Raw genomic sequence first — 25,217 nt, 5'->3', positions numbered from 1 at the left:
GCATCGGAAGAATGAATATCTTTACACATCGCACGTAAACTTTTCAACGACGTAGATAACAGGATTACCCTCTTATACATACACTGCAATTTAAATATGTACTGCAGTTTTTCAAAACGTCTATGAGCTACTTGTCGGTATTTTATACATTTATACAATATAAACGTATCATTAAACGTTAAACGAAAGGAAGAATATGATGCAAATAATTCTTTCAATTCGCCAATTTTAGTAAATAATTAATTATATTTTAACGAGCTGATCATGTTTCTCTAAAATGATCAAAATTTCTACGTCCCATAAAATAAGTCTTCTTAAGTACTCAATTTCATCGATATTGAAAGGATGTCTTTGTTAAATATTAATCACGCGAGGGACATATTTTATAATAAAATTATATAACAAATCGCTTAGAGTGTTCAACTATAGAGGGATCTTTTTAGGACACTCGTCTCTAATATATGTCTATAGGTATTAAAAAGTATCAAAAATTTCCTAAAACAGATTCTCAACAACTTACCCTAACTCCGTCGCTATTACCTAAAGTTGAAGTATTCAACGAAATTTTCTATGTGTTAAAAATCTAATTTTATAAATGAACTAAAAAAAAAAAAAATATGATCTAGGTAGATATTTACGTCACAACGTACGCTGATTTTCCAGAGCATGCGCCCTATGCATGATTCAAAGAAGACATCACGCAGAATGCGAAAGAAACGAAGAAAAGAATCAGTTCCTGATAAGACGTTGTCACAAGAACCAACATGACCATTGGTGAAGGTAGAGACCGATTAAATATTTTTTCCTTATTCCATTTCTTAATTAATATTTACAATTTTAATCTGTATCATTTTCAATTGCTTTTAAGTATCGTTCATTATTACATAAGAATGATCGATACAATAATTGAACGTAATCTTCCAACGAAGAATTTCTCCTAAAGTGCATATTGTGAATATAATTTCTCTCTCTCTCTCTCTCTCTCTCTCTCTCTCTCTCTCTCTCTCTCTCTCTTTCTCTCTCTCTCCCTCTCTCTCTCTCTCTCTCTCTCTCTCTCTCTCTCTCTCTCTCTCTCTCTCTCTCTCTCTCTCTCTCTCTCTATCTATCTATCTATCCTCGAATGGGATCCTAAAAGTTCTCAGAATTAAATAATACATCATATTGATCCGTACGTTGTGGTCACGCGATCGTGACCAACGGATATGTCATTCACGATAATTCCTGTATATTTCCAAAATTATTGCACGCCTAATACCTGTAATCTAATGCGATTATACTAACGCGTCCTATGTTAACGAAAGTTTCGCAAGTGGAATACGCTTGCGGATGGAACTTATACACGATGAAATTCATTGGGATTTGGCCAGAGGAAAGAAGGTTCGATCAAATCTCGAGCTACAAAGTGTTAATAGGGATTGCATTCATCATCTTGTTCTGCACTATACCTCAATCGATAGTATTATATTTCGATCGAGACGACTTTAACTTGATTATGGAAAACCTATCTGTGGACAACATGAATGGAACGATCGCATTCATAAAGATGATCTTCTTCTGGTTTAACGGAGGACGTAAATAAATTAAATTTATTTCAATCTTTTTATAATTTCCCGTAAATTTATAACTCGCACTTATTTTAGATCTGTCTATATTTCGTAATTTACGTTTTCGTTCTATTTGACAAAAAAATATCCTTGTCATTGGACAATCGATATATACAATTTTATTCGTTTTATTATAAGTGCGAAGTAATAATATAATTGTATTCTTCAAAGACATGACAAAAAATAATTACAGAGAGCTTAAAAATATAAACGATCATTCGACATTTAATATTTTTGATTAGACTTTTATATTGATTTTTATTCATCGTTTCGATTAAAGAAATGAAGGATCTCCTTTCCGCAATGGAGGAAGACTGGAAGGACGTGGCGACGAAAGAAGATGAAAGGAAAATGATGAAATTAGCTAAATTCAGTCGGATTTTAGCTACGAGAGCAACCGCTATTTGTTACGCCATTATTTCGGTTTATGCTGTGAAAAAATGTCTATCGATGCGTACCAACGGTCGTGATCTATTTCTCTCGGGATATTTTCCATTCGAGACAATGACTAGTCCAATGTTCGAATTGACGTTCATCTGTCAAATAATTGGTTTGGTATATTATACCACAGCATATACAGCAGTGGATACTTTCATAGCCATGTTGATTCTTCATGTATGCGGACAACTTTCGAGGCTACAAAATAATCTGATCAATTTGAATTCCGATATGAAAAATGAATTTCAGATCAAATTAAGTAACATTGTAAAAAGGCACGATTATTTGAATAGGTAATTGTTACGGAAGAATTATTAACACTATTACATTGTATTATTATAATATATAATAATACAATATTATGATCAATTATATGGGAATGTTTTTTTTTAAGGTTCGTCGACACGATAGAGGATCGATTCAACATAATGTTTCTCTTTCAAATACTCGGTTGTACCCTTCAATTGTGTATCGAATGTTTCCAAGGACTTATGGTAAAATTCGATAAAATAGACAGTTTTGAGCATCTATATATTCGTCTACATGTATATTTGAATGTTTGAATGAATTGTCAACAAGTACAATCATTCTCCAAACCATTTCTTATCCAAATCTTGTATATTCGCTACTGTTACTCCAGACTACATAATAATTTTATAATAATTATTTAACATTATTAACGCATATTTTATTAAAGTTCAGGAAACATTTACAATTAATTAATCGTAAAGTATCTATAAGAGTACAAATTTCAGTTAATGGCCGAAGAAGTAGAACAAACGCCGTTAATAGAGATCTTTTTCTTCGGTTTCTACATATTCTACGTTCTACTTCAACTATATCTTTACTGCTACGTCGGTGAAAAACTTTGGTCCGAGGTGAACAAAACATTAATGGTTAAAAAATGTCTTTTCGAAATGATAAACAAAGCTACCGAATAAAAATTTGTCCTTTCAGAGTACCGAACTGGCTCGTGCCGCATACGAATGTAAATGGTACGATTTACTACCGAACGAGGCCAGATCCCTGATATTGATAATTCATCGAGCACAATCACCTTTGCATCTGACAGCAGGAAAATTCTTTACTTTAAATCATGAACTTTACAGCAGCGTAAGTAATCCAAATGAGCCACTAAAAAATTTCTTTTTATGACGAAATAAATCATAAATCGTAATTAACAAAAATGAGATACCTGAACGTTAAAATTGTTTTTACAGGTTTTGAAGACGTCAATGGGCTATCTATCTGTTTTACGCGCAACAACGATAAATGATGAACAATGATATTTTCCATTTAATTCACAAATAATTAGATTATCATAGAATCGAATATATTCGAGTAAAAAAAATCGAGATCACATAACAATTAGTTTGTAGTTTCTTTCCAAGATTTATTAAATCATGATCCTCTCCAAATTCCTATAACTCTTTTCTTCTATCATCACTCGTCGTATGTAAATTTATTTTTATAGAATGAATTTTTTTTCCATATATACTCAAATAATTTGTTGAAATAATCTTACTATTATATCCATTAAAACCTACGAGACCTATCGATCGTACCTTCTTGTCAAGTTTTATCGACTTATATTCTTAAACTATGTATCAGACTACTCCGAGCTGGTAACCCAACGCATTGTTGGTAACACGGAATGTTTCCACAAATCCTAAATCAAAGTAACCGCTAGAGTTGCAATCTGGAAGTAGCGAGTAGCTTTGAAGCTCATACCACAGAGGGATCTATTCGATACGACGATAAAAACACAAGTAACATTTACTGATCTATCCTGATAAAAGGGATTCATTTTCAAGATCAATTTGAAAAATTAATGTATACTATATGGTAGAAAAAAGAAGTTTCTATAGAGCAAGCGCTAAATACGAATACACAAGTACTATAAAGGAAAATCAACTGAGGGGGATCAGTTTCCAATACAAACACCTACACGGATGTTATTTGACGTATGACAAGTAGCTCAACAAATGCACACACACACACACACAAATATATATATTAAGAAAAGATAAGTTAAATGAGATAACGAAATTCTTATGCAGCAGAGGATGGGAATAAACGATGCAACATAAAATAGAAGCTAAATCATTCGAATCATAACCATGCATCGGGAGAATGAATATCTTTACACATCGCACGTAAACTTTTCAACGACGTAGATAACAGGATTACCCTCTTATACATACACTGCAATTTAAATATGTACTGCAGTTTTTCAAAACGTCTATGAGCTACTTGTCGGTATTTTATAAATTTATACAATATAAACGTATCATTAAACGTTAAACGAAAGGAAGAATATGATGCAAATAATTCTTTCAATACGCCAATTTTAGTAAATAATTAATTATATTTTAACGAGCTGATCATGTTTCTCTAAAATGATCAAAATTTCTACGTCCCATAAAATAAGTCTTCTTAAGTTCTCAATTTCATCGATATTGAAAGGATATCTTTGTTAAATATTAATCACGCGAGGGACATATTTTATAATAAAATTATATAACAAATCGCTTAGAGTGTTCAACTATAGAGGGATCTTTTTAGGACACTCGTCTCTAATATATGTCTATAGTAAAGTAAAAAAATTTTGATACTTAAAAAGTATCAAAAATTTCCTAAAACAGATTCTCAACAACTTACCCTAACTCCGTCGCTATTACCTAAAGTTGAAGTATTCAACGAAATTTTCTATGTGTTAAAAATCTAATTTTATAAATGAACTAAAAAAAAAAAAAATATGATCTAGGTAGATATTTACGTCACAACGTACGCTGATTTTCCAGAGCATGCGCCCTATGCATGATTCAAAGAAGACATCACGCAGAATGCGAAAGAAACGAAGAAAAGAATCAGTTCCTGATAAGACGTTGTCACAAGAACCAACATGACCATTGGTGAAGGTAGAGACCGATTAAATATTTTTTCCTTATTCCATTTCTTAATTAATATTTACAATTTTAATCTGTATCATTTTCAATTGCTTTTAAGTATCGTTCATTATTACATAAGAATGATCGATACAATAATTGAACGTAATCTTCCAACGAAGAATTTCTCCTAAAGTGCATATTGTGAATATAATTTCTCTCTCTCTCTCTCTCTCTCTCTCTCTCTCTCTCTCTCTCTCTCTCTCTCTTTCTCTCTCTCTCCCTCTCTCTCTCTCTCTCTCTCTCTCTCTCTCTCTCTCTCTCTCTCTCTCTCTCTCTCTCTCTCTCTATCTATCTATCTATCCTCGAATGGGATCCTAAAAGTTCTCAGAATTAAATAATACATCATATTGATCCGTACGTTGTGGTCACGCGATCGTGACCAACGGATATGTCATTCACGATAATTCCTGTATATTTCCAAAATTATTGCACGCCTAATACCTGTAATCTAATGCGATTATACTAACGCGTCCTATGTTAACGAAAGTTTCGCAAGTGGAATACGCTTGCGGATGGAACTTATACACGATGAAATTCATTGGGATTTGGCCAGAGGAAAGAAGGTTCGATCAAATCTCGAGCTACAAAGTGTTAATAGGGATTGCATTCATCATCTTGTTCTGCACTATACCTCAATCGATAGTATTATATTTCGATCGAGACGACTTTAACTTGATTATGGAAAACCTATCTGTGGACAACATGAATGGAACGATCGCATTCATAAAGATGATCTTCTTCTGGTTTAACGGAGGACGTAAATAAATTAAATTTATTTCAATCTTTTTATAATTTCCCGTAAATTTATAACTCGCACTTATTTTAGATCTGTCTATATTTCGTAATTTACGTTTTCGTTCTATTCGACAAAAAAATATCCTTGTCATTGGACAATCGATATATACAATTTTATTCGTTTTATTATAAGCGCGAAGTAATAATATAATTGTTTTCTTCAAAGACATGACAAAAAATAATTATAGAGAGCTTAAAAATATAAACGATCATTCGACATTTAATATTTTTGATTAGACTTTTATATTGATTTTTATTCATCGTTTCGATTAAAGAAATGAAGGATCTCCTTTCCGCAATGGAGGAAGACTGGAAGGAAGTGACAACGAAAGAAGATGAAAGGAAAATGATGAAGTTAGCAAAATTCAGTCGGATTTTAGCTACGAGAGCAACCGCTATTTGTTACGCCCTTATTTCGGTTTATGCTGTGAAAAGATGTCTATCGATGCGTACCGACGGTCGTGTTCTATTTCTCTCGGCATATTTTCCATTCGAGACAATGACTAGTCCAATGTTCGAATTGACGTTCATCTGTCAAATAATTGGTTCGGTATATTATACCACAGCGTATACAGCAGTGGATACTTTCATAGCCATGTTGATTCTTCATGTATGCGGACAACTTTCGAGGCTACAAAATAATCTGATCAATTTGAATTCCGATATGAAAAATGAATTTCAGATCAAATTAAGTTACATTGTAAAAAGGCACGATTATTTGAACAGGTAAATGTTACGGAAGAATTATTAACACTATTATATTGTATTATTATAATATATAATAATACAATATTATGATCAATTATATGGGAATGTTTTTTTTTTTTTTTTTTTAAGGTTCGTCGACACAATAGAGGATCGATTCAACATAATGTTTCTCTTTCAAATACTCGGTTGTACCCTTCAATTGTGCATCGAATGTTTCCAAGGACTTCTGGTAAAATTCGATAAAATAGACAGTTTTGTGCATCTATATATTCGTCTACATGTATATTTGAATTTTTGAATGAATTGTCAGCAAGTACAATTATTCTCCAAACCATTTCTTATCCAAATCTTGTATATTCGCTACTGTTACTCCAGACTACATAATAATTTTATAATAATTATTTAACATTATTAACGCATATTTTATTGAAGTTCAGGAAACACTTACAATTAATTAAACTAGGTAATAAAATATCTATAAGAGTACGAATTTCAGTTAATGGCCGAAGAAGTAGAACAAATGCCGTTAGTAGAGATCTTTTTCTTCGGTTTCTACATATTCTACGTTCTACTTCAACTATATCTTTACTGCTACGTCGGTGAAAAACTTTGGTCCGAGGTGGACAAAACATTAATGGTTAAAAAATGTCTTTTCGAAATGATAAACAAAGCTACCGAATAAAAATTTGTCCTTTCAGAGTACCGAACTGGCTCGTGCCGCATACGAATGTAAATGGTACGATTTACTACCGAACGAGGCCAGATCCCTGATATTGATAATACGTCGAGCGCGAATACCATTGCGCCTGACAGCTGGCAAATTTTGTATTTTCAATCATGAACTTTACAGCACCGTAAGTAATCCTTATAAGAGACACTATGAAATGAACAACTTTTTTTCTATACCTAAATAAATCATAAATAGTTAGTAGTTAACAAAAACCGAGAGACACGTGCGTTGAATTATTTTTTCCTTTTACAGGTTTTAAAGACATCAATGGGTTATCTATCTGTTTTGCGTGCGACAATGATAAAAAATGAATAATATTTTAGAAAATAATTTAAAAATTATTATAATATCCTAGAATCGAATATTTTCAAAAAAATTATATCTAGATTATATTTTGCTCGTAATTTAATTCGAAGATTTATTAAATCATAATCCTGACAAATTTATATATATATATATATATATATATATATATATATATATATATATGAAGTTGCTACACTTGTAGTTTTACAATCTGAAGAAATATTTTGCCTAAAACGTTTCGAGAAAGAATAAATGATTTTTTAAAAATTACCTAGAAACTTTTGGTCTACTCTACACTTATATGATAACGATCGAGACCGATCATTTACATCATTTTAAAGTTTACTTTGTAATATTTTAATAGATCGAGTTTGTTAATAATCCTGAAATGTTGCATTTTACGATTTGCCCTTACGCATTAGATTATTACATCATGACCGTAGGATTAGAATTTTTCAATAAAGTGAAAAAAAAAGAAAATGAGGTCGACTTATAAATTTCAAATAAATTCGAAATCCAAACAAATTCATTCTGAATATATCATTTTAGTAAGTTAATAAAAAATGAATTTAAAATGTATACAGTAAAGAGCACAATGAATAAGAATAAACAATGAATGATTATAACAAACGAGAAATAGAATATATTCTAATTATTGTAAAGTCTAGGAATATTTTTTGAACAATAATTAGGCAAAGAGAACAAAAGTAGTATGTATTTCTGAAAATGAAATATCTCGCCTTGAAACTTTCCATTCCCCCTCCCCTCTAAATCATAATTCATATTTTCTCGTTGAATAAAACGAATTGTCGTTCATCGCGTTAAAAAAAAAAAAAAAAAAAAAAAAAAAAAGTAAATTAATCTACATCTCCAGACACTAATAAAATATCTATAAGCCGGTATCATATGAAATTCGATCGGAGTTTCCACGTGGGAGAAAGAAAATGCGCTCGTCAACTCTGAAAGACAACGATAGAAGAGAGGAGAATGAGGAGGAGGATTGGAAGGAGGTAAAAGAACGGAAAATAGAGAATAAAAGATGAGTAAATTTTAAGGACATCTCCGTTAAGAGTAAATTGTACGAGTTCAACGACTATGCGATGATAAAGTTTGAAATAATATTTTCGTTCTCAGCCGCCTCTTCCACCGCCTCCTCCTCCTCCTCCTCCTTTGTTCTCCCATTTTTATCATACATTTTTTCCCCTCGAACTACATTTTGCTCAGAAGCATTAATACATTTTTTAACAGCTTGATTCGTCATAATGCTCTGAATGCTTAAGTGCACACAATACTACTCGACACATGCATGATTAATAAATAAGAACCAATGAACCTATCAATTAGGGCGATCTCATTCGAGCTATAGGTTCATCGAATATTCTAAAGACATAGTCAAGTCATCTTCTTCGGTAGGGCTCGAAAATGCGCTATAAACTTTTCTTTTTTGAATTACATTTGTTACTGGAAACGTTAACTCTATAAATATATTAAATGTCTGACGGAAGAAAAGGAAAGAGAATTGAATGAAGCATCGAATTAATTTATTATTACATTCTATCAAAAAACACGATTTCTATAATACGGGTACATCCATTTAAAATTCAATTTCTCTTTACGATTCATTCCTAAGAAATTTTATAATAAATCTATGATTTATATAGTTATTTCTAATCGATTCTCCGCAAAATATTTTTTCGCAGATTCCTCGATAAAATCGAAGAATAATTTAATGACACGTTATTGTCACAAATGCTCGGCCGTTCGATATAATTTTGGGTTAAATGTTGTTACCAGGGACGCTTTTGGTGAGCGATTAAATAAATTACTAAAAAGATTAGTACGAATTGAAAATGAGATGATTCCGATCGAAATGTTTTTTCTTCGGTATCTATTTAACACACAATTCGCTTCAAATATATCAATATTGTTTAATCGCCAATAGAATTCATTTCGGAGATAATTAATTTTCTCTTTTATATGTTTTACAAAAAAAAAAAAAAAAAAAAAAAAAACATGATTAAGTACTTGATTTTAAATAGCATAGAAATCGTCGATGCAATATAATACGTTCAATGGTGTAATTTATCACCTAGTCAAACCAAATCTCGAATCATTATCACGTTTCGAATACGAGTACATAATTGAGCCAAATTTGGTCCATTCAGATACAAACTTTGAAACAATGTAAGTAACAGTACTACATTATTTTTATGATTAGACCTAATGAAAAAAAATTGTCCATTATGACGTACCTATTGTAGTCTTTCAATGAGTTTACTATTTCATACAAAGCGCAAATGTAAATGCATTATAAAACGTTGTACAATAAAAGAGCAAACAAATTCTTTAATCCATCATGTTAACAAATAATTATTTCTATTTCAATGAGCTTGATTATGTGTTTTCGAAAGTTAACAATTGCTACATACCCATACGACATATCACAAAACAAGTCTTATTAAATATTAAATTTTATCAGCATTAAAAGGAATTATTTCCTAGATGTCTGTAATGTCTTGCGTGTCGATAAGTTAACATACTCTAATGTCAGCTAGACTGATGACAGACGAACCGTGAGAGTTAAGAACACGCAAGACATACAACAAATCGTTTGGAGCATCGAACGATAGAGGGATCTATTCAGGATACAGATTCCTACAAAATTGTTGTATGACAAAAATATTTAGAAATTTTATAAAATAAAATAATAATATTCCTGAAGTTAATATATTTCATCTATCATTATTTTGTACATATTAAAAATCAAACTTCATCAACTATAAATAATCTATACGATCATTCTAGTTACAAAGTTCACTGATTTCATAGAGCATGCGCTTCCACGCATGATTCAAGAAAAATATCATACGAAATACGGAAGAAACGAACAAAAGAATCAGTTCCCGATAGAACGTTGTCACAAGAACTAACATGAGCATTGCTCCAGGTAGAGGATCGTATAAATACATTTTTCATCACAATTTTTAACTAATCATAACATTATTATATCTATCCATTTAATTTTTCTTCAAGTATCCGTTTAATTTTCGCTATGAAAAATATGATGATAATGATCGGTAGCAATAATTGATTATAATCTTGCAACATCAATGTTTTTACGTGCATATCGTGAATACAATTTCTTTTCCTTTCTCTTTCTCTCTCTCTTTCTCTCTCTCTCTCTCTCTCTCTCTCTCTCTCTGTCTCGCCCCCACCCCTCCCTTTTCCCGAATTCGATGCTGAAAGTTGTCAGTCTTGAATAATATATCATACTAAACCGTAATTTCCCATTGCTATTGGTTATGATCACGCGATGGTAACCAAGGAATATGTGATTCACGATAATTCCTATATATTTTCAAAATTATTACACCCTTTGTATCTACAATTTAATGCGATCATACTAACGCGTCCTATGTTAACGAAAGTTTGGCAAGTCGACTATGCTTGCGGATGGAATATATACACGATGAAATTCATGGGGATTTGGCCAGAAAAAAGAAACTTCGATCAAATTTCGAGCTACAAAGTGTTAATAGGGATTATCTTCATCCTCTCATTCTGCACTATACCACAGTACATGCTACTCTATCTCAATCGAAATGATTTCGACCTGGTTATGGAAAATTTATCCGTGGACAACATAAATGGAACGATGTCATTCATGAAGATGATATTCTTCTGGTCTAGCGGTGAACGTAAATAAATTACATTTATTTCAACCCTCTAATAAATAACATAAACTCGGACACATTTAGATTTTCGTATTTCTTAAGTTTCGTTAAATTTTCAATGGCACATTCACATTGTCGATTTACATATATGAAATTTTTAAATTGTACTAATTATTACGCTTGGTATATTAATAGCACAAGTAATAGAAATAAAAATTTTTATTAAAAACATTAGAAAAAAAAAAAATAGAGTTACAGAGGGTTAACAATATAACTATTAGAACAATGCTCAGCTAAATACGGACGATCGTTACTATTTCACATTTAATCTCAAATTTTACACGCTTATTTTTATCTACCGTTAATCATCGAAGAGATAAAGGGACTTCTCATCGCAATGGAGAAAGATTGGAACGAAGTGACAAGGGAAGAAGATAAAAATAAAATGATGAAATTTGCGAAGTTCAGCAGAATACTATCTACGAAAGTAAACGCTTTCTGTTGGTCGCTCATCGCGGTATACGCTATGACAAGATGTTTATCGATGCGTACCGAGGGCCGTCTTTTATTTTTCCCCTCATATTTTCCATTCGAAACAATGACCAGTCCACTATTCGAATTCAAGTTCTTCGGTCAAATGATAGGTGCAATTTATTATTCAGTAACGTACACAGCAGTAGATACTTTCCTAGCGATGTTGGTCCTTCACGTTTGTGGACAACTTTCGAGATTACAAAACGATCTTACCAATTTGAATTCAGCTACGAGAAAAGAATTTGGGATGAAGTTAAATTACATCGTGGAAAGGCACAATTATTTGAACAGGTAATTAATCAGAATTCAACAAATTCTAATCAGATTTGTAATCAAATAATTTCTTTAAAAAAAAAAAGATTCGTCGATACGTTAGAGGACCGGTTCAATATAATGCTGCTCTTTCAAATACTTGGTTGCACCTTGCAATTGTGCATGGAATGTTTTCATGGACTTGTGGTAAAATTATGAAAGAATAAACATATACTATCCTGCATCTATATGTTTATTTATTTATCATTCTTTGAATTTTTCTGCGGACAATCAGCAAATATAAACTTTTTCTAAATATTGCATCTTATCTACAATTCTATTAAATATAAAAATTATTAATGCATGATTCCCTAATGAGGCACTAATTTCTATGCATTTGCTAAAAAAAAATTCAGAATACCTGCAATTAATCAATTGTGAAATATACAAATTGTGAAATGTACGAATTACAGTTAATAATGGATGACGGAGAACAAATGCCGTTACTAGAGATGTTCTTCTTCGCTTTCTACATCTTTTACGTTCTACTTCAATTATATCTCTATTGCTACGTCGGTGAAAAACTTTGGTTCGAGGTAGACGAAAAATTAATGATTAAACAATATCTTTAAAATGAAATTCAAAGTTATTGAATAAAAATTTGTCCCTTCAGAGTACCGAACTTGCTCGTGCCGCATACGAATGCAAATGGTACAATTTATTACCGGAGGAGGCAAGATCACTGTTATTGATAATATATCGATCGCGATCACCTTTGCGTCTAACAGCTGGCAAATTCTGTATTTTGAATCACGAACTTTACAGCACCGTAAGTAATTATCATCGAATAACTAAACAATTTTTGTTTTATATACTTAAGTAATAGTAAATAAATAATCATCGCTGATAAAAAGGAAATACTTATAAGGTGAATTATTACAGGTTTTGAAGACATCAATGAGTTTCCTGTCTGTTTTGCGTGCAACAATGGCAAAGGACGAATGATACAATCGAAGCTTTTCACAAAATACTATGGCACCTTAGAATTGAATATTTTCAAACAAAAAATATATCGATAATATATAATATCTTATTCCTACTTTCATTCGAGGATTTATTCAATCATAATCCTGACAAATTTTAATAAATGCATTTTTCACGAATTAATACGATTTTTCTACGTTTGAAATAAGAAGAGCGAAAAAATGAGACTAAACTTAGAATGATTATGACAAAAGAGCAACGATATATTCTTATTTCAAGTATAGAGATATTTTTTGAATAATAGCTACGTATATAGTATAATGCTTCTACAAATGAAATCCTTCATCCAGAGCATTCTCCTATTTCCTATTTCATAACTCCTATTTCTTTTTCAAATAAAACAAACTAATGCTCGTAATGTACAAAAAATTAACAAATTAATCTACATTTTCAGAAATAAAGAAAATATCCATAAACCGTATCACATAAAATTCATGAGAAATAATGATTTCCACATGTCGAAGAAAGAGAATGCACGCGTTGCGCATTGATCTAAAAGATCAAGAAAGAAGAGAGGAAGAGGAGGAGGGATGGAAAGAGGTAATAGACAAAAAGAGAGAGAATAAAAATTGAATAAATTTTAAGGACATCTTTAAGCATAAATTGCACCAGTTCAACGATTATATGCGACATATAGTTGGAGATAACATTTTCTTTCTCATCCGTTTCCTCCTTAATTCTTCCATTTCTATTACATACTTCTTCCCCTCAGACGACATTTTCTTCAGAAAATGTTAATAAATCTTTCAACAGTTTTCAACAGCCGATTCGTTTCAATGCTTTGAACGCGGGCAAGTGCACGCAATACTATTCGATGCATCCATAATTAATAAAGAAGAACCAATGAAGGCATCAATTATGACAATCCGTCGAGCTATAGGGTCATCGAATATTCTAAAGACATAGTTAAGTTATCTCCTTCGATAGGGCTTGAAAATACGCTCTAAAGTTTTCCTACGTGGATAACATTTGTTCTGAAAACGTTACACTGCAAAGATATTAAAAAAGCATCTCGAAATAAGGAAAAAAAATTTAATCAAACATCGAGTTATTTGATTCTACTTTAAAAAAAAAAAAAAAAAAAAAAAAACATTGTTTAATAAGTCTATTATTTTAATAATTACTAAACGCTTCTTCATAAATGATTTTTTCCTTTTCTTTACTTTTTTTTTTTTAGATTCGTCGATAATATCGAAGAATAACTCATTGGCAAGTTACTGGAGCAAATCATTGACTGTAGGACATAAATTTGGATTACATGTTTTATTTTTTTTATATCGATAATTGTCCATCTTACATGTCATTAAATACAAAAAAATAAATTCACGCTAATTTAAAACGACTACTATACCTATTTATATGAATACTATACACTCAAATAATTTGTTGAAATAATCTTACTATTATGCCCATTAAAAACTACGAGATCTATCGTTCGTACCTTCTTGTCAAGTTTTATCGACTTATATTCTTAAACTATGTATCAGACTACTCCGAGCTGGTAACCCAACGCATTGTTGGTAACACGGAATGTTTCCACAAATCCTAAACCAAAGTAACCGCTAGAGTTGCAATCTGGAAGTAGCGAGTAGCTTTGAAGCTCATACCACAGAGGGATCTATTCGATACGACGACAAAAACACAAGTAACATTTACTGATCTATCCTGATAAAAGGGATTCATTTTCAAGATCAATTTGAAAAATTAATGTATACTATATGGTAGAAAAAAGAAGTTTCTATAGAGCAAGCGCTAAATACGAATACACAAGTACTATAAAGGAAAATCAACTGAGTGGGATCAGTTTCCAATGCGAAGACCTACACGGATGTTATTTGATGTATGACAAGTAGCTCAACAAATGCACACACACACACACACAAATATATATATTAAGAAAAGATAAGTTAAATGAGATAACGAAATTCTTATGCAGCAGAGGATGGGAATAAACGATGCAACATAAAATAGAAGCTAAATCATTCGAATCATAACCATGCATCGGGAGAATGAATATCTTTACACATCGCACGTAAACTTTTCAACGACGTAGATAACAGGATTACCCTCTTATACATACACTGCAATTTAAATATGTACTGCAGTTTTTCAAAACGTCTATAAGCTACTTGTCGGTATTTTATACATTTATACAATATAAACGTATCATCAAACGTTAAACGAAAGGAAGAATATGATGCAAATAATTCTTTCAATTCGCCAATTTTAGTAAATAATTAATTATATTTTAACGAGCTGATCATGTTTCTCTAAAATGATCAAAATTTCTACGTCCCATAAAATAAGTCTTCTTAAGTACTCAATTTCATCGATATTGAAAGGATGTCTTTGTTAAATATTAATCACGCGAGAGACATATTTTATAATAAAATTATATAACAAATCGCTTAGAGTGTTCAACTATAGAGGGATCTTTTTAGGACACTCGTCTCTAATATATGTCTATAGGTATTAAAAAGTATCAAAAATTTCCTAAAACAGATCCTCAACAACTTACCCTAACTCCGTCGCGATTACCTAAAGTTGAAGTATTCAACGAAATTTTCTGTGTTAAAAATCTAATTTTATGAATGAACTAAAAAAAAAAAAAAAATATGATCTAGGCAGATATTCACGTCACAACGTACGCTGATTTTCCAGAGCATGCGCCCTATGCATGATTCAAAGAAGATATCACGCGGAATGCGAAAGAAACGAAGAAAAGAATCAGTTTCTGATAAGACGTTGTCACAAGAACCAACATGACCATTGATGAAGGTAGAGACCAATTAAATATTTTTTACTTATTCCATTTCTTAATTAATATTTTTGCAATTTTTACCTGTATCATTTTCAATTTCTTTTAAGTATCGTTCATTATTATATAAGAATGATCGATACAATAATTGAACGTAATCTTCCAACGACGAATTTCTCCTAAAGTGCATATTGTAAATATAATTTCTTTCTATCTCTCTCTCTCTCTCTCTCTCTCTCTCCATCTCCCCTCCCATTCTTTTCCTGAATTCGATACTGAATCTTGTCAGATTTGAATAATATATCATACTAACCCGTAGTTTCGCATTGCTATTGGTTATGGTCACGCGATCGTGACCAACAAATATGTGATTCACGATAATCCCTATATGTATCCAAAATTAACGAACGCTTTATACGTCAATAAAATCAAATGATATTATACTAAAACGTCCTATGTTAACGAAAGTTTCACAAGTGGAATACGCTTGCGGATGGAACTTGTACACAATGAAATTTATGGGGATTTGGCCAGAGGAAAGAAGGTTCGATCAAATTTCGAGCTACAAAGTGTTAATAGGAATTAGCTTCATCATCTTATTCTGCATTATACCTCAATACATGCTACTCTATTTCGACCGATGTGATTTCGACTTGGTTATGGAAAATCTATCTTTGGACACCATAAATGAAACGATCTCATTCATAAAGATGATATTCTTCTGGTCTAGCGGTGGACGTAAATACATTTCATTTATTTCAATCCCTCTATAACTTTATATAAATTTAAACTTGATAAAATTTATATCTCAATATTTCTTAAGTTAATTTTATTTTTATTTTATATATCAGCTGAATATAAAGACAATAGTTATACTTTTTACATTTTTTCTCACGCTTCCACGCTTATTTTTATCAAACGTTTCTATCGAAGAAATAAAGGATCTTCTCCGCGCAATGGAGGAAGATTGGAAGGAAGTATCTACGAAGGAAGATGAAAAAAAAATGATGGAATACGCGAAATTTAGTAGGAACCTATCTACGAGAGCAGCAGCTATCTGTTATGCTCTTATCCTTGTTTATACCGTCAAGCGATGTCTATCGATGCTTACCGACGGTCGTCTTTTATTTTTCCCTGCATATTTTCCAATTGAGACTATGACTAGTCCAATATTTGAATTAAAGTTCATCGGTCAAATGATAGGTGCAATTTACTATACAGTAACGTATACGGCAGTAGATACTTTCTTAGCCATGTTGATCCTTCACGTGTGTGGACAACTTTGGAGGCTACGAAATGATCTGATCAATCTGAATTCCGCTACGAGAGAAGAATTTCAGATCAAATTAAGTTACATCATAAAAAGGCACGATTATTTAAACAGGTACCTAATGGTCCAGAATCACGTAATAATTTGACAAAATCAAAATAAATGATTTTAACATTATCATCAACTATTATAAGTTAATTTCTTCAGATTCATCGATACGATAGAAAATCGATTCAATATAATGCTCCTATTTCAAATACTCGGCTGTACCGTGCAACTCTGTATGGAATGTTTTCAAGGACTTTTGGTAAAATTCAAACAAAAAATCCATAGACTTGTCTGCCCATCGTAGATATATCTGTCTACCATTATCACCAGAATTTTTACACAAATCGTTGAAATCTTGTACATTTGCTACAACTCCATAATAATAATTTTTAACACATCCTTTTAATATCACGCGAATTTCTCTACATCTATTAAAAAAACTTAAGAAACATTTACAATTAACCAATCGTAAAATTGAACAAGCTTACGAATTTCAGTTAATGGCCGATGAAGGGGAACAGAAGCCCTTAGTAGAGATGTTCTTCTTCGCTTTTTACATCTTTTACGTTCTTCTTCAACTGTATCTCTACTGCTACATCGGTGAAAAACTTTGGTCCGAGGTAGACGAAACAATAGTGGTTAAAAAATGCCCTCGAAATGAAAAAATATAAAGCTACCGAATAAAAATCTGTCCTTTCAGAGTACCGAACTTGCTTATGCAGCTTACGAATGTATATGGTATGATTTACTACCGAACGAGGCCAGATCCCTGATATTGATAATACGTCGAGCACGAACACCATTGCGTCTGACAGCAGGCAAATTTTGTATTTTCAATCATGAACTTTACAGCAGCGTAAGTAATCCCTCGTGGCACAATAAAATGAACAACTTCTACTCGTAACTAATACAAACCTGTACTGTTGAAATTATTTATTGTAGGTTTTGAAGACGTCAATGGGCTATCTATCTGTTTTACGCGCAACAATGATAAATGATGAACAATGATATTTTCCATTTAATTCACAAATAATTATATTATCATAGAATCGAATATATTCGAGTAAAAAAAATCGAGATCATATCACAATTAGTTTGTAGTTTCTTTCCAAGATTTATTAAATCATGATTCTCTCCAAATTCCTATAACTCTTTTTTTCTATCATCACTCGTCGTATGTAAATTTATTTTTATAGAATGAATTTTTTTTTCCATATATACTCAAATAATTTGTTGAAATAATCTTACTATTATATCCATTAAAACCTACGAGATCTATCGATCGTACCTTCTTGTCAAGTTTTATCGACTTATATTCTTAAACTATGTATCAGACTACTCCGAGCTGGTAATCCAACGCATTGTTGGTAACACGGAATGTTTCCACAAATCCTAAATCAAAGTAACCGCTAGAGTTGCAATCTGGAAGTAGCGAGTAGCTTTGAAGCTCATACCACAGAGGGATCTATTCGATACGACGATAAAAACACAAGTAACATTTACTGATCTATCCTGATAAAAGGGATTCATTTTCAAGATCAATTTGAAAAATTAATGTATACTATATGGTAGAAAAAAGAAGTTTCTATAGAGCAAGCGCTAAATACGAATACACAAGTACTATAAAGGAAAATCAACTGAGGGGGATCAGTTTCCAATACAAACACCTACACGGATGTTATTTGACGTATGACAAGTAGCTCAACAAATGCACACACACACACACACAAATATATATATTAAGAAAAGATAAGTTAAATGAGATAACGAAATTCTTATGCAGCAGAGGATGGGAATAAACGATGCAACATAAAATAGAAGCTAAATCATTCGAATCATAACCATGCATCGGGAGAATGAATATCTTTACACATCGCACGTCAACTTTTCGCACAAAACGTCTATGAGCTACTCGTCGGTATTTTATACATTTATACAACATAAACGTATTATTAAACGTTAAACGAAAGGAAGAATATGATGCAAATAATTCTTTCAATTCGCCAATTTTAGTAAATAATTAATTATATTTTAACGAGCTGATCATGTTTCTCTAAAATGATCAAAATTCCTACGTCCCATAAAATAAGTCTTCTTTAGTACTCAATTTCATCGATATTGAAAGGATGTCTTTGTTAAATATTTTTTATGTCAATAAATTAACATACTCTAGTGATAGAGCGATGATGTAGTAATCATGCAAAATTATATAACAAATCGCTTAGAGTGTCCAACGATAGAGGAATCTTTTTAGGATACTCGTCTCTAATATATGTCTATTAAAATATGGGTATTAAAAAATATGAAAAATTTCCTAAAACAGTATAAGATCCTTAACGGTTTACCCTAACCCCGTCGCAATTCCCTAAAGTTGAAGTATCATCGAAATTTTCTATGCGTTAAAAATATAACTTCGTGAATGAACTTAAATCTAGACAGTCATTCACGTCACAGTGTACACTGATTTTCCAGAGCATGCGCTCCACGCATGTTTCAAGAAAGATGTCACGCGAAATGCGAAAGAAGCGAACAAAAGAATCAGTTCCTGATAGGACGTTGTCACAAGAACGAACATGACGACCATTAATAGAGGTAGAGACCGATTAAACATTTTTTGCTAACACCAATTCTTAATTAATATTTACAATTTTTACCTCTATCGTTTTCTCAATTTCGTTTAACTATCGTTCACAATTATAAAAACATGATAAACAATGATCGATGCAGCAAAATTAAATTTAAGTAATTTTGAAAAAATGAATTTCTTCTAAAGTTCATACAATGAATATAATTTCTATTTCTCTATCACTCTCCCTCCATCTCATTCCTCGAATGGGATCTCAAATTTTCTAAGGTTTCTATGAGATCATGATATACCATATCGATCCGTACTTTGCGAGCCCGTGATCGTGACCAACGAATAATATGTGATCCACGACAATTCCAAAATTCTTGCACACCTAATACCTGCAATCTAATTCGAATATACTAACGTGTTCTATGTTAACGAAAGTTTCGCAAGTGGAGTACGCTTGCGGATGGAACTTCTACACGATGAAATTCATGGGTATATGGCCAGAGGAAAGAAAGTTCGATCGAATCTCGAGCTACAAAGTATTAATAGGGATTATCTTCATCCTCTCATTCTGCACTATACCTCAGTACATACTACTCTATTATGATCGACGTGATTTCGACTTGGTTATAGAAAATCTATCTTTAGACACCATAAATGGAACGATCTCATTCGTAAAGATGATCTTCTTCTGGTTTAACGGAGGACGTAAATACATTTCATTTATTTCAATCCCTCTATAACTTTATGTAAATTAAAACTCGATAACATTTAGATCTCCGTATTCCTTAAGTTTCATTTCATTTTATTCGATAGAAAAAATTCATTATTACTAACTCATGGCATATACGAGATTATTAATTTTTTTTGAACTGCAACTTACGAATCCGTATGATACAATTATACGGAATAGTAAAGGTAACATGAATAATCGATAATTCTTTTTAAACACAACCAAAAAATAAAGTTACAGAGGGTTAACGATAACAGCTAGATATATATATATATATATATAGACAATAATTTTACTTTTTATATCTTTTCCTACGTTTCCACGCTTAGTCTTATCAATTGTTTCCATTGAAGCAATAAAAGATCTTCTCCGCGCAATGGAGGAAGATTGGAAGGAAGTATCTACGAAGGAAGATGAAACGAAAATGATGAAATATGCAAAATTCAGCAAGAATCTAGCTATGAGTGCAACCCTTATCTGTTATGCTGTCATCGTTATATATACTATCAAGAGATGCCTATCGATGCGTACCGAGGGTCGTCTTCTATTCTTCCCTGCGTATTTTCCATTTGAGACTATGACTAGTCCAACATTCGAATTTAAGTTCATCGGTCAAATGATAGGTACAACTTATTATACAGTAATGTATACGTCAGTGGATACTTTCTTAGCCATGTTGATCCTTCACGTGTGTGGACAACTTTCGAGACTACAAAACGTTCTCGTCAATTTGAATTCCGCTACGAGACAAGAATTTCAAATCAAATTAAGTTACATCGTAAAAAGGCACGATTATTTGAACAGGTACCCAATGATTCAATACGTAATAATTTTGCAAAATCAAAATAAATGATTTTAACGATTTATCATCAATTGTTATAAGCTAATTTCTCTTAGATTCATCGATACGATAGAGGACCGATTCAATTTAATGCTCCTCTTTCAAATACTCGCTTGCACCGTGCAACTCTGTATGGAATGTTTTCAAGGACTTTTGGTAAAATTCAAACAAAACATCCATAGATTCGTCCGCACATCGATATATCCCTCTACCATTATCTCTCAATTTTTTTACAAATCGTCGAGATCATATACATTCGTTCCATATTACATAATAAATAATTATTTATTAACGCATCCTTCATTAATAACATGCGAATTTATCTATATCTATTAAAGATACATTTATAATTAATCAATTAATAAAATATCTACAAGAGTACGAATTTCAGTTAATGGTCAGTGGAAAAATGCAAGTAGTAGAGATTGGATTCTTCGCACTCTACATCTCTTACGTTCTACTTCAATTATATCTCTACTGCTACGTCGGTGAAAAACTTTGGTCCGAGGTGAACGAAACATTCGCGATTATGAAATATCTTACGAAATGAAATATAAAGCTATCGATTAAAAATCTGTCCTTTCAGAGTACCGAACTTGCTACTGCCGCATACGAATGTAAATGGTACGATTTACTACCGAACGAGGCTAGATGCCTGATATTGATAATTCGTCGAGCACGATCACCTTTGCGTCTGACAGCAGGAAAATTCTTTACTTTAAATCATGAACTTTACAGCAGCGTAAGTAATCCAAATGAGCCACTAAAAAATTAATAATTTCTTTTTATGACGAAATAAATCACAAATCGTAATCAATAAAAATGAGATACCTGTACGTTGAAATTGTTTTTATAGGTTTTGAAGACGTCAATGGGCTATCTATCTGTTTTGCGTGCAACAATAATGAAAGATGAATGATAGATTCAATTTAATTTAGATATAATTATATCATCATAGAATCGAATACATTCGAGCAAAAAATATCGAGATCATTGTGTTCGTAGTTCCTTTCAAAGATTAATTAAATCATAATCCTGTCAAATTTTCTATATCTTTCTTCTTCCATCAACACTCTCTCCGTATCAACTTATTTTTATAAAATTTTTTTTCCCCTCTGGATTAATATACTTTTTGCATATACGAGGACAATACTCGACGTCTACGAGAGCACTAGTCCGTGGTCAAACATTTCCGACATGAATTTAATAAATAATAAATATGGTATTACCCTAGCTTTTGTTAGGGCATGCGCTATGAAAGTTACCGAACTTATGCTTCTCGAAATAAGAAAGGAACCGCCCGGAAACAGTTCTTGGTACGTTCTTGTCGCAAAAGCCTACATGGATAAAAGTCGAGGTAGCAAATTCCTTTGGAAATTTTAGACATATTTATATCGATATCAAAAGTAAAAGATTAAAAAAGAAAAAAAAATAAATTTTCGACTATCATCAAAAATATTCTAATCCGATCGATTTGTCTAATATAAAACCAAAATAAATATACATAAGATCAATTAATTAATTAACAGTGGATGATAAAAAAAGTTCACACGTCCATTACGCTTGTGGCTGGAACATCTACAGCATGAGATTCATGGGGCTTTGGCCGGATGAGAAGTTGATCAGCCCATCGAAGAACATAAAAGTTTTCTCCGCGATATTTTTCATGTTTTTTTTCGTAAGCTTACCGCAAACGATAAATCTTTTCTTCATATGGGGTGACTTCGATCTGGTCGTAGAAAATCTATCTATGGATAACATGACCATTTCTATTGCGATTCTGAAGACCATGGCTTTTTGGTTTAATGGAAAATGTAAAGTAAATGTTCTAAAATCGTTTAAATATTGTCATACATAACAACGAAATCAGTTCTAAATTCGAATTATTTTATTCTGTCAAAGCCCTGAAAGGACTGTTAAACTTCATGGAAAAGGATCGCAAAGAAGCTACGAAAGAAGATGACGTTAAAAGGATGATGATAGTAGCTGAAATCTCAAGAAAAATAACCATAACGGCCAACATAATGTGTAACAGCCTCGTCGTTTTTTACGCCATAATGCATTTGGCAACAAATTATGCGAGCGTCCGTGGACTCTTCTTCCCAGCCTATTTTCCATGGGAAACGAAACCCAGTCCAAATTACGAATTAATCTTCTTCGGACAGTTAATGGGCTCCTTTTATGCTTGCGCTACTTATTCCGTGGTCGACACATTTGTCGCTACTCTGGTTTTACACGTTTGCGGACAATTGGCTAATCTGAGGCACGAGCTAATTAATTTGCGAAGGGAAACGAATAATGAATTTCAGGCAAAGTTAGGACGCATCGTGAAGAAACACGAATACCTTAACGGGTGAGCTGAAACTGAACTGATAATATTCCTATGATAACGATCGTTACCGATCTACGTAATCGAATTTTCTTTTATCCAAGATTCACAGAAACGATTGAAAATTGCTTCAACATTATGTTACTGATTCAGATGTTAGGATGTACCATAACACTCTGCTTGGAAAGCTTTCAAACGCTCGAAGTAAATAAAAATTATTACACACACACACACACATACACATATATATGTGTGTGTGTGCGTGTGTGTGTGTGTATAATAAAATATATAACAAAAATTTGTCTATTTATTTTTCTTTTCAACTCTCGTAGTCTCTAACAGGTGAAAAGGATAAATTCTTTCTATTGGAACTCGGATGCGCAGCATTCTACGTCTGTTATATCCTAATTCAACTTTATCTCTATTGTTACGTGGGCGAGAGACTTCTTTCAGAGGTAAATTTGAATCTAAAATCGTTGTACTTAACGATCTCGTCTTTACTACCGATATAATATTTCACATCAATGAACTTTTACTATTTTTTTTATCTAGAAATAAGAAATAATATATATGCGAATGATACATTGATAGAATTTATTTTGCAATATGTTAATAGATTCAGTTTATTAATAGTCCTGAAACGTTGCATTTTAGAGTACAGAAATGGCGACTGCTGCCTACGAATGCGAATGGTACAATTTGTCACCGAACGAAACAAAATGTCTCATACTGATCATGCGCCGCGCGAGATCGCCCTTGCGCATTACAGCTGGAAAATTTTGTTCCTTCAATCACGAGCTTTTCAGCGAAGTAAGAAAAAGAAAAAAATCTCGACGGCTTGCCGATCTTATCATATTTCAAATAAATTCTAAATCAATAAATCCATTCTAAATGTATCGTTTCAATTACTTAATTAAATCCGCCATATATCTCGACAATAAAAAAAAAAAAAAAAAAAAAAAAAAGAAAAAAGAATCATTGTAAAACGTATGCTTCAGGTCGTTAGAACATCAATGGGTTATTTATCGGTTCTCTACGCAGTGAAGACCGAAGAATAAAAATAAACATACAATGTCTGTAAACAAAATATTATAATTATTGTAAAGTCTAGTAATATTGTTCGAATAATAACTAGGCAAACAAAATAAAATCAATGTGTATTTCTGAAAATAAAATTATCCTTCATCCTGATACTTGTCATTTTTTTCATCCAAAAAACCATAATTCATACTTTCTCGCTAAATACATATTAAAGAAAGAAAAAGTAAATCTAATGCTACTTAGGTTGAAAAAAATTTTAGAAATTTAATCCACATCTCATTGTTAGAATATCAAGGTCGATATAAAAAGAATATCTATAAACCGTATCATATAAAATTCGATCGATGTACCACGTCAGAGAAATAAAATGCGCGCGTTGCTTCTAAGGATATCGGAAGAGAGAAGAGGGGAAGGTGAGGCGAGGCGAGATCAAAGAAGGGGGAAGGGGGGGGGGAAGGTAGAAAGAGAGAATGCAGTAAATATTAAAGAGATCTTCGAAAGCGCAGGTTGCACGAGAATCCATCGAATATGCAACATAAAGTTGAAGATAACATTTTTGTTCCCACCGTCCCTCCCAACCTCCTCA

General features: G+C 32.1%; 5 protein-coding genes across 12 annotated transcripts in view; 4 read left to right on the top strand and 1 right to left on the bottom strand.

Annotated features, from left to right (window-relative positions):
• The window catches only part of LOC124947562, a 101,773-nt gene that overhangs the window by 74,270 nt on the left and 2,286 nt on the right, over positions 1-25,217 (bottom strand). The gene's annotated exons all lie outside the window — the stretch shown is intronic.
• LOC124947570 (odorant receptor 13a-like) lies at positions 720-3,403 on the top strand. The gene is made up of 7 exons (XM_047489918.1): positions 720-780; positions 1,302-1,571; positions 1,885-2,335; positions 2,437-2,536; positions 2,798-2,920; positions 3,000-3,155; positions 3,263-3,403. The coding sequence occupies exons 1-7, from the start codon at positions 765-767 to the stop codon at positions 3,326-3,328; spliced, it is 1,182 nt and encodes a 393-aa protein (XP_047345874.1). The 5' UTR covers positions 720-764; the 3' UTR covers positions 3,329-3,403.
• Positions 4,903-13,069, top strand: LOC124947657. The gene is made up of 14 exons (XM_047490114.1): positions 4,903-4,963; positions 5,481-5,750; positions 6,064-6,514; positions 6,626-6,725; positions 6,993-7,115; positions 7,195-7,350; positions 7,479-7,530; positions 9,233-9,337; positions 10,961-11,230; positions 11,581-12,031; positions 12,100-12,199; positions 12,466-12,588; positions 12,666-12,821; positions 12,935-13,069. The coding sequence occupies exons 1-14, from the start codon at positions 4,948-4,950 to the stop codon at positions 12,995-12,997; spliced, it is 2,436 nt and encodes an 811-aa protein (XP_047346070.1). The 5' UTR covers positions 4,903-4,947; the 3' UTR covers positions 12,998-13,069.
• Positions 15,793-18,194, top strand: LOC124947572 (odorant receptor 13a-like). Its single transcript, XM_047489920.1, has 7 exons — positions 15,793-15,814; positions 16,263-16,532; positions 16,728-17,178; positions 17,272-17,371; positions 17,610-17,732; positions 17,813-17,968; positions 18,055-18,194. The coding sequence occupies exons 1-7, from the start codon at positions 15,799-15,801 to the stop codon at positions 18,118-18,120; spliced, it is 1,182 nt and encodes a 393-aa protein (XP_047345876.1). The 5' UTR covers positions 15,793-15,798; the 3' UTR covers positions 18,121-18,194.
• Positions 19,644-24,756, top strand: LOC124947656. The gene is made up of 14 exons (XM_047490113.1): positions 19,644-19,704; positions 20,126-20,395; positions 20,750-21,224; positions 21,318-21,417; positions 21,653-21,769; positions 21,848-22,003; positions 22,118-22,128; positions 22,407-22,618; positions 22,791-23,075; positions 23,164-23,614; positions 23,695-23,794; positions 23,923-24,045; positions 24,245-24,400; positions 24,589-24,756. Exons 1-14 carry the CDS (start codon positions 19,686-19,688, stop codon positions 24,646-24,648), a joined length of 2,535 nt encoding a protein of 844 aa, XP_047346069.1. The 5' UTR covers positions 19,644-19,685; the 3' UTR covers positions 24,649-24,756.

This window comes from Vespa velutina, chromosome 3, assembly GCF_912470025.1.
Source record: "Vespa velutina chromosome 3, iVesVel2.1, whole genome shotgun sequence".
NCBI lineage: Eukaryota > Metazoa > Arthropoda > Insecta > Hymenoptera > Vespidae > Vespa > Vespa velutina.
Note: the sequence above shows the minus strand (reverse complement) of the source record. Positions and strands in the feature narration are given on the sequence as shown.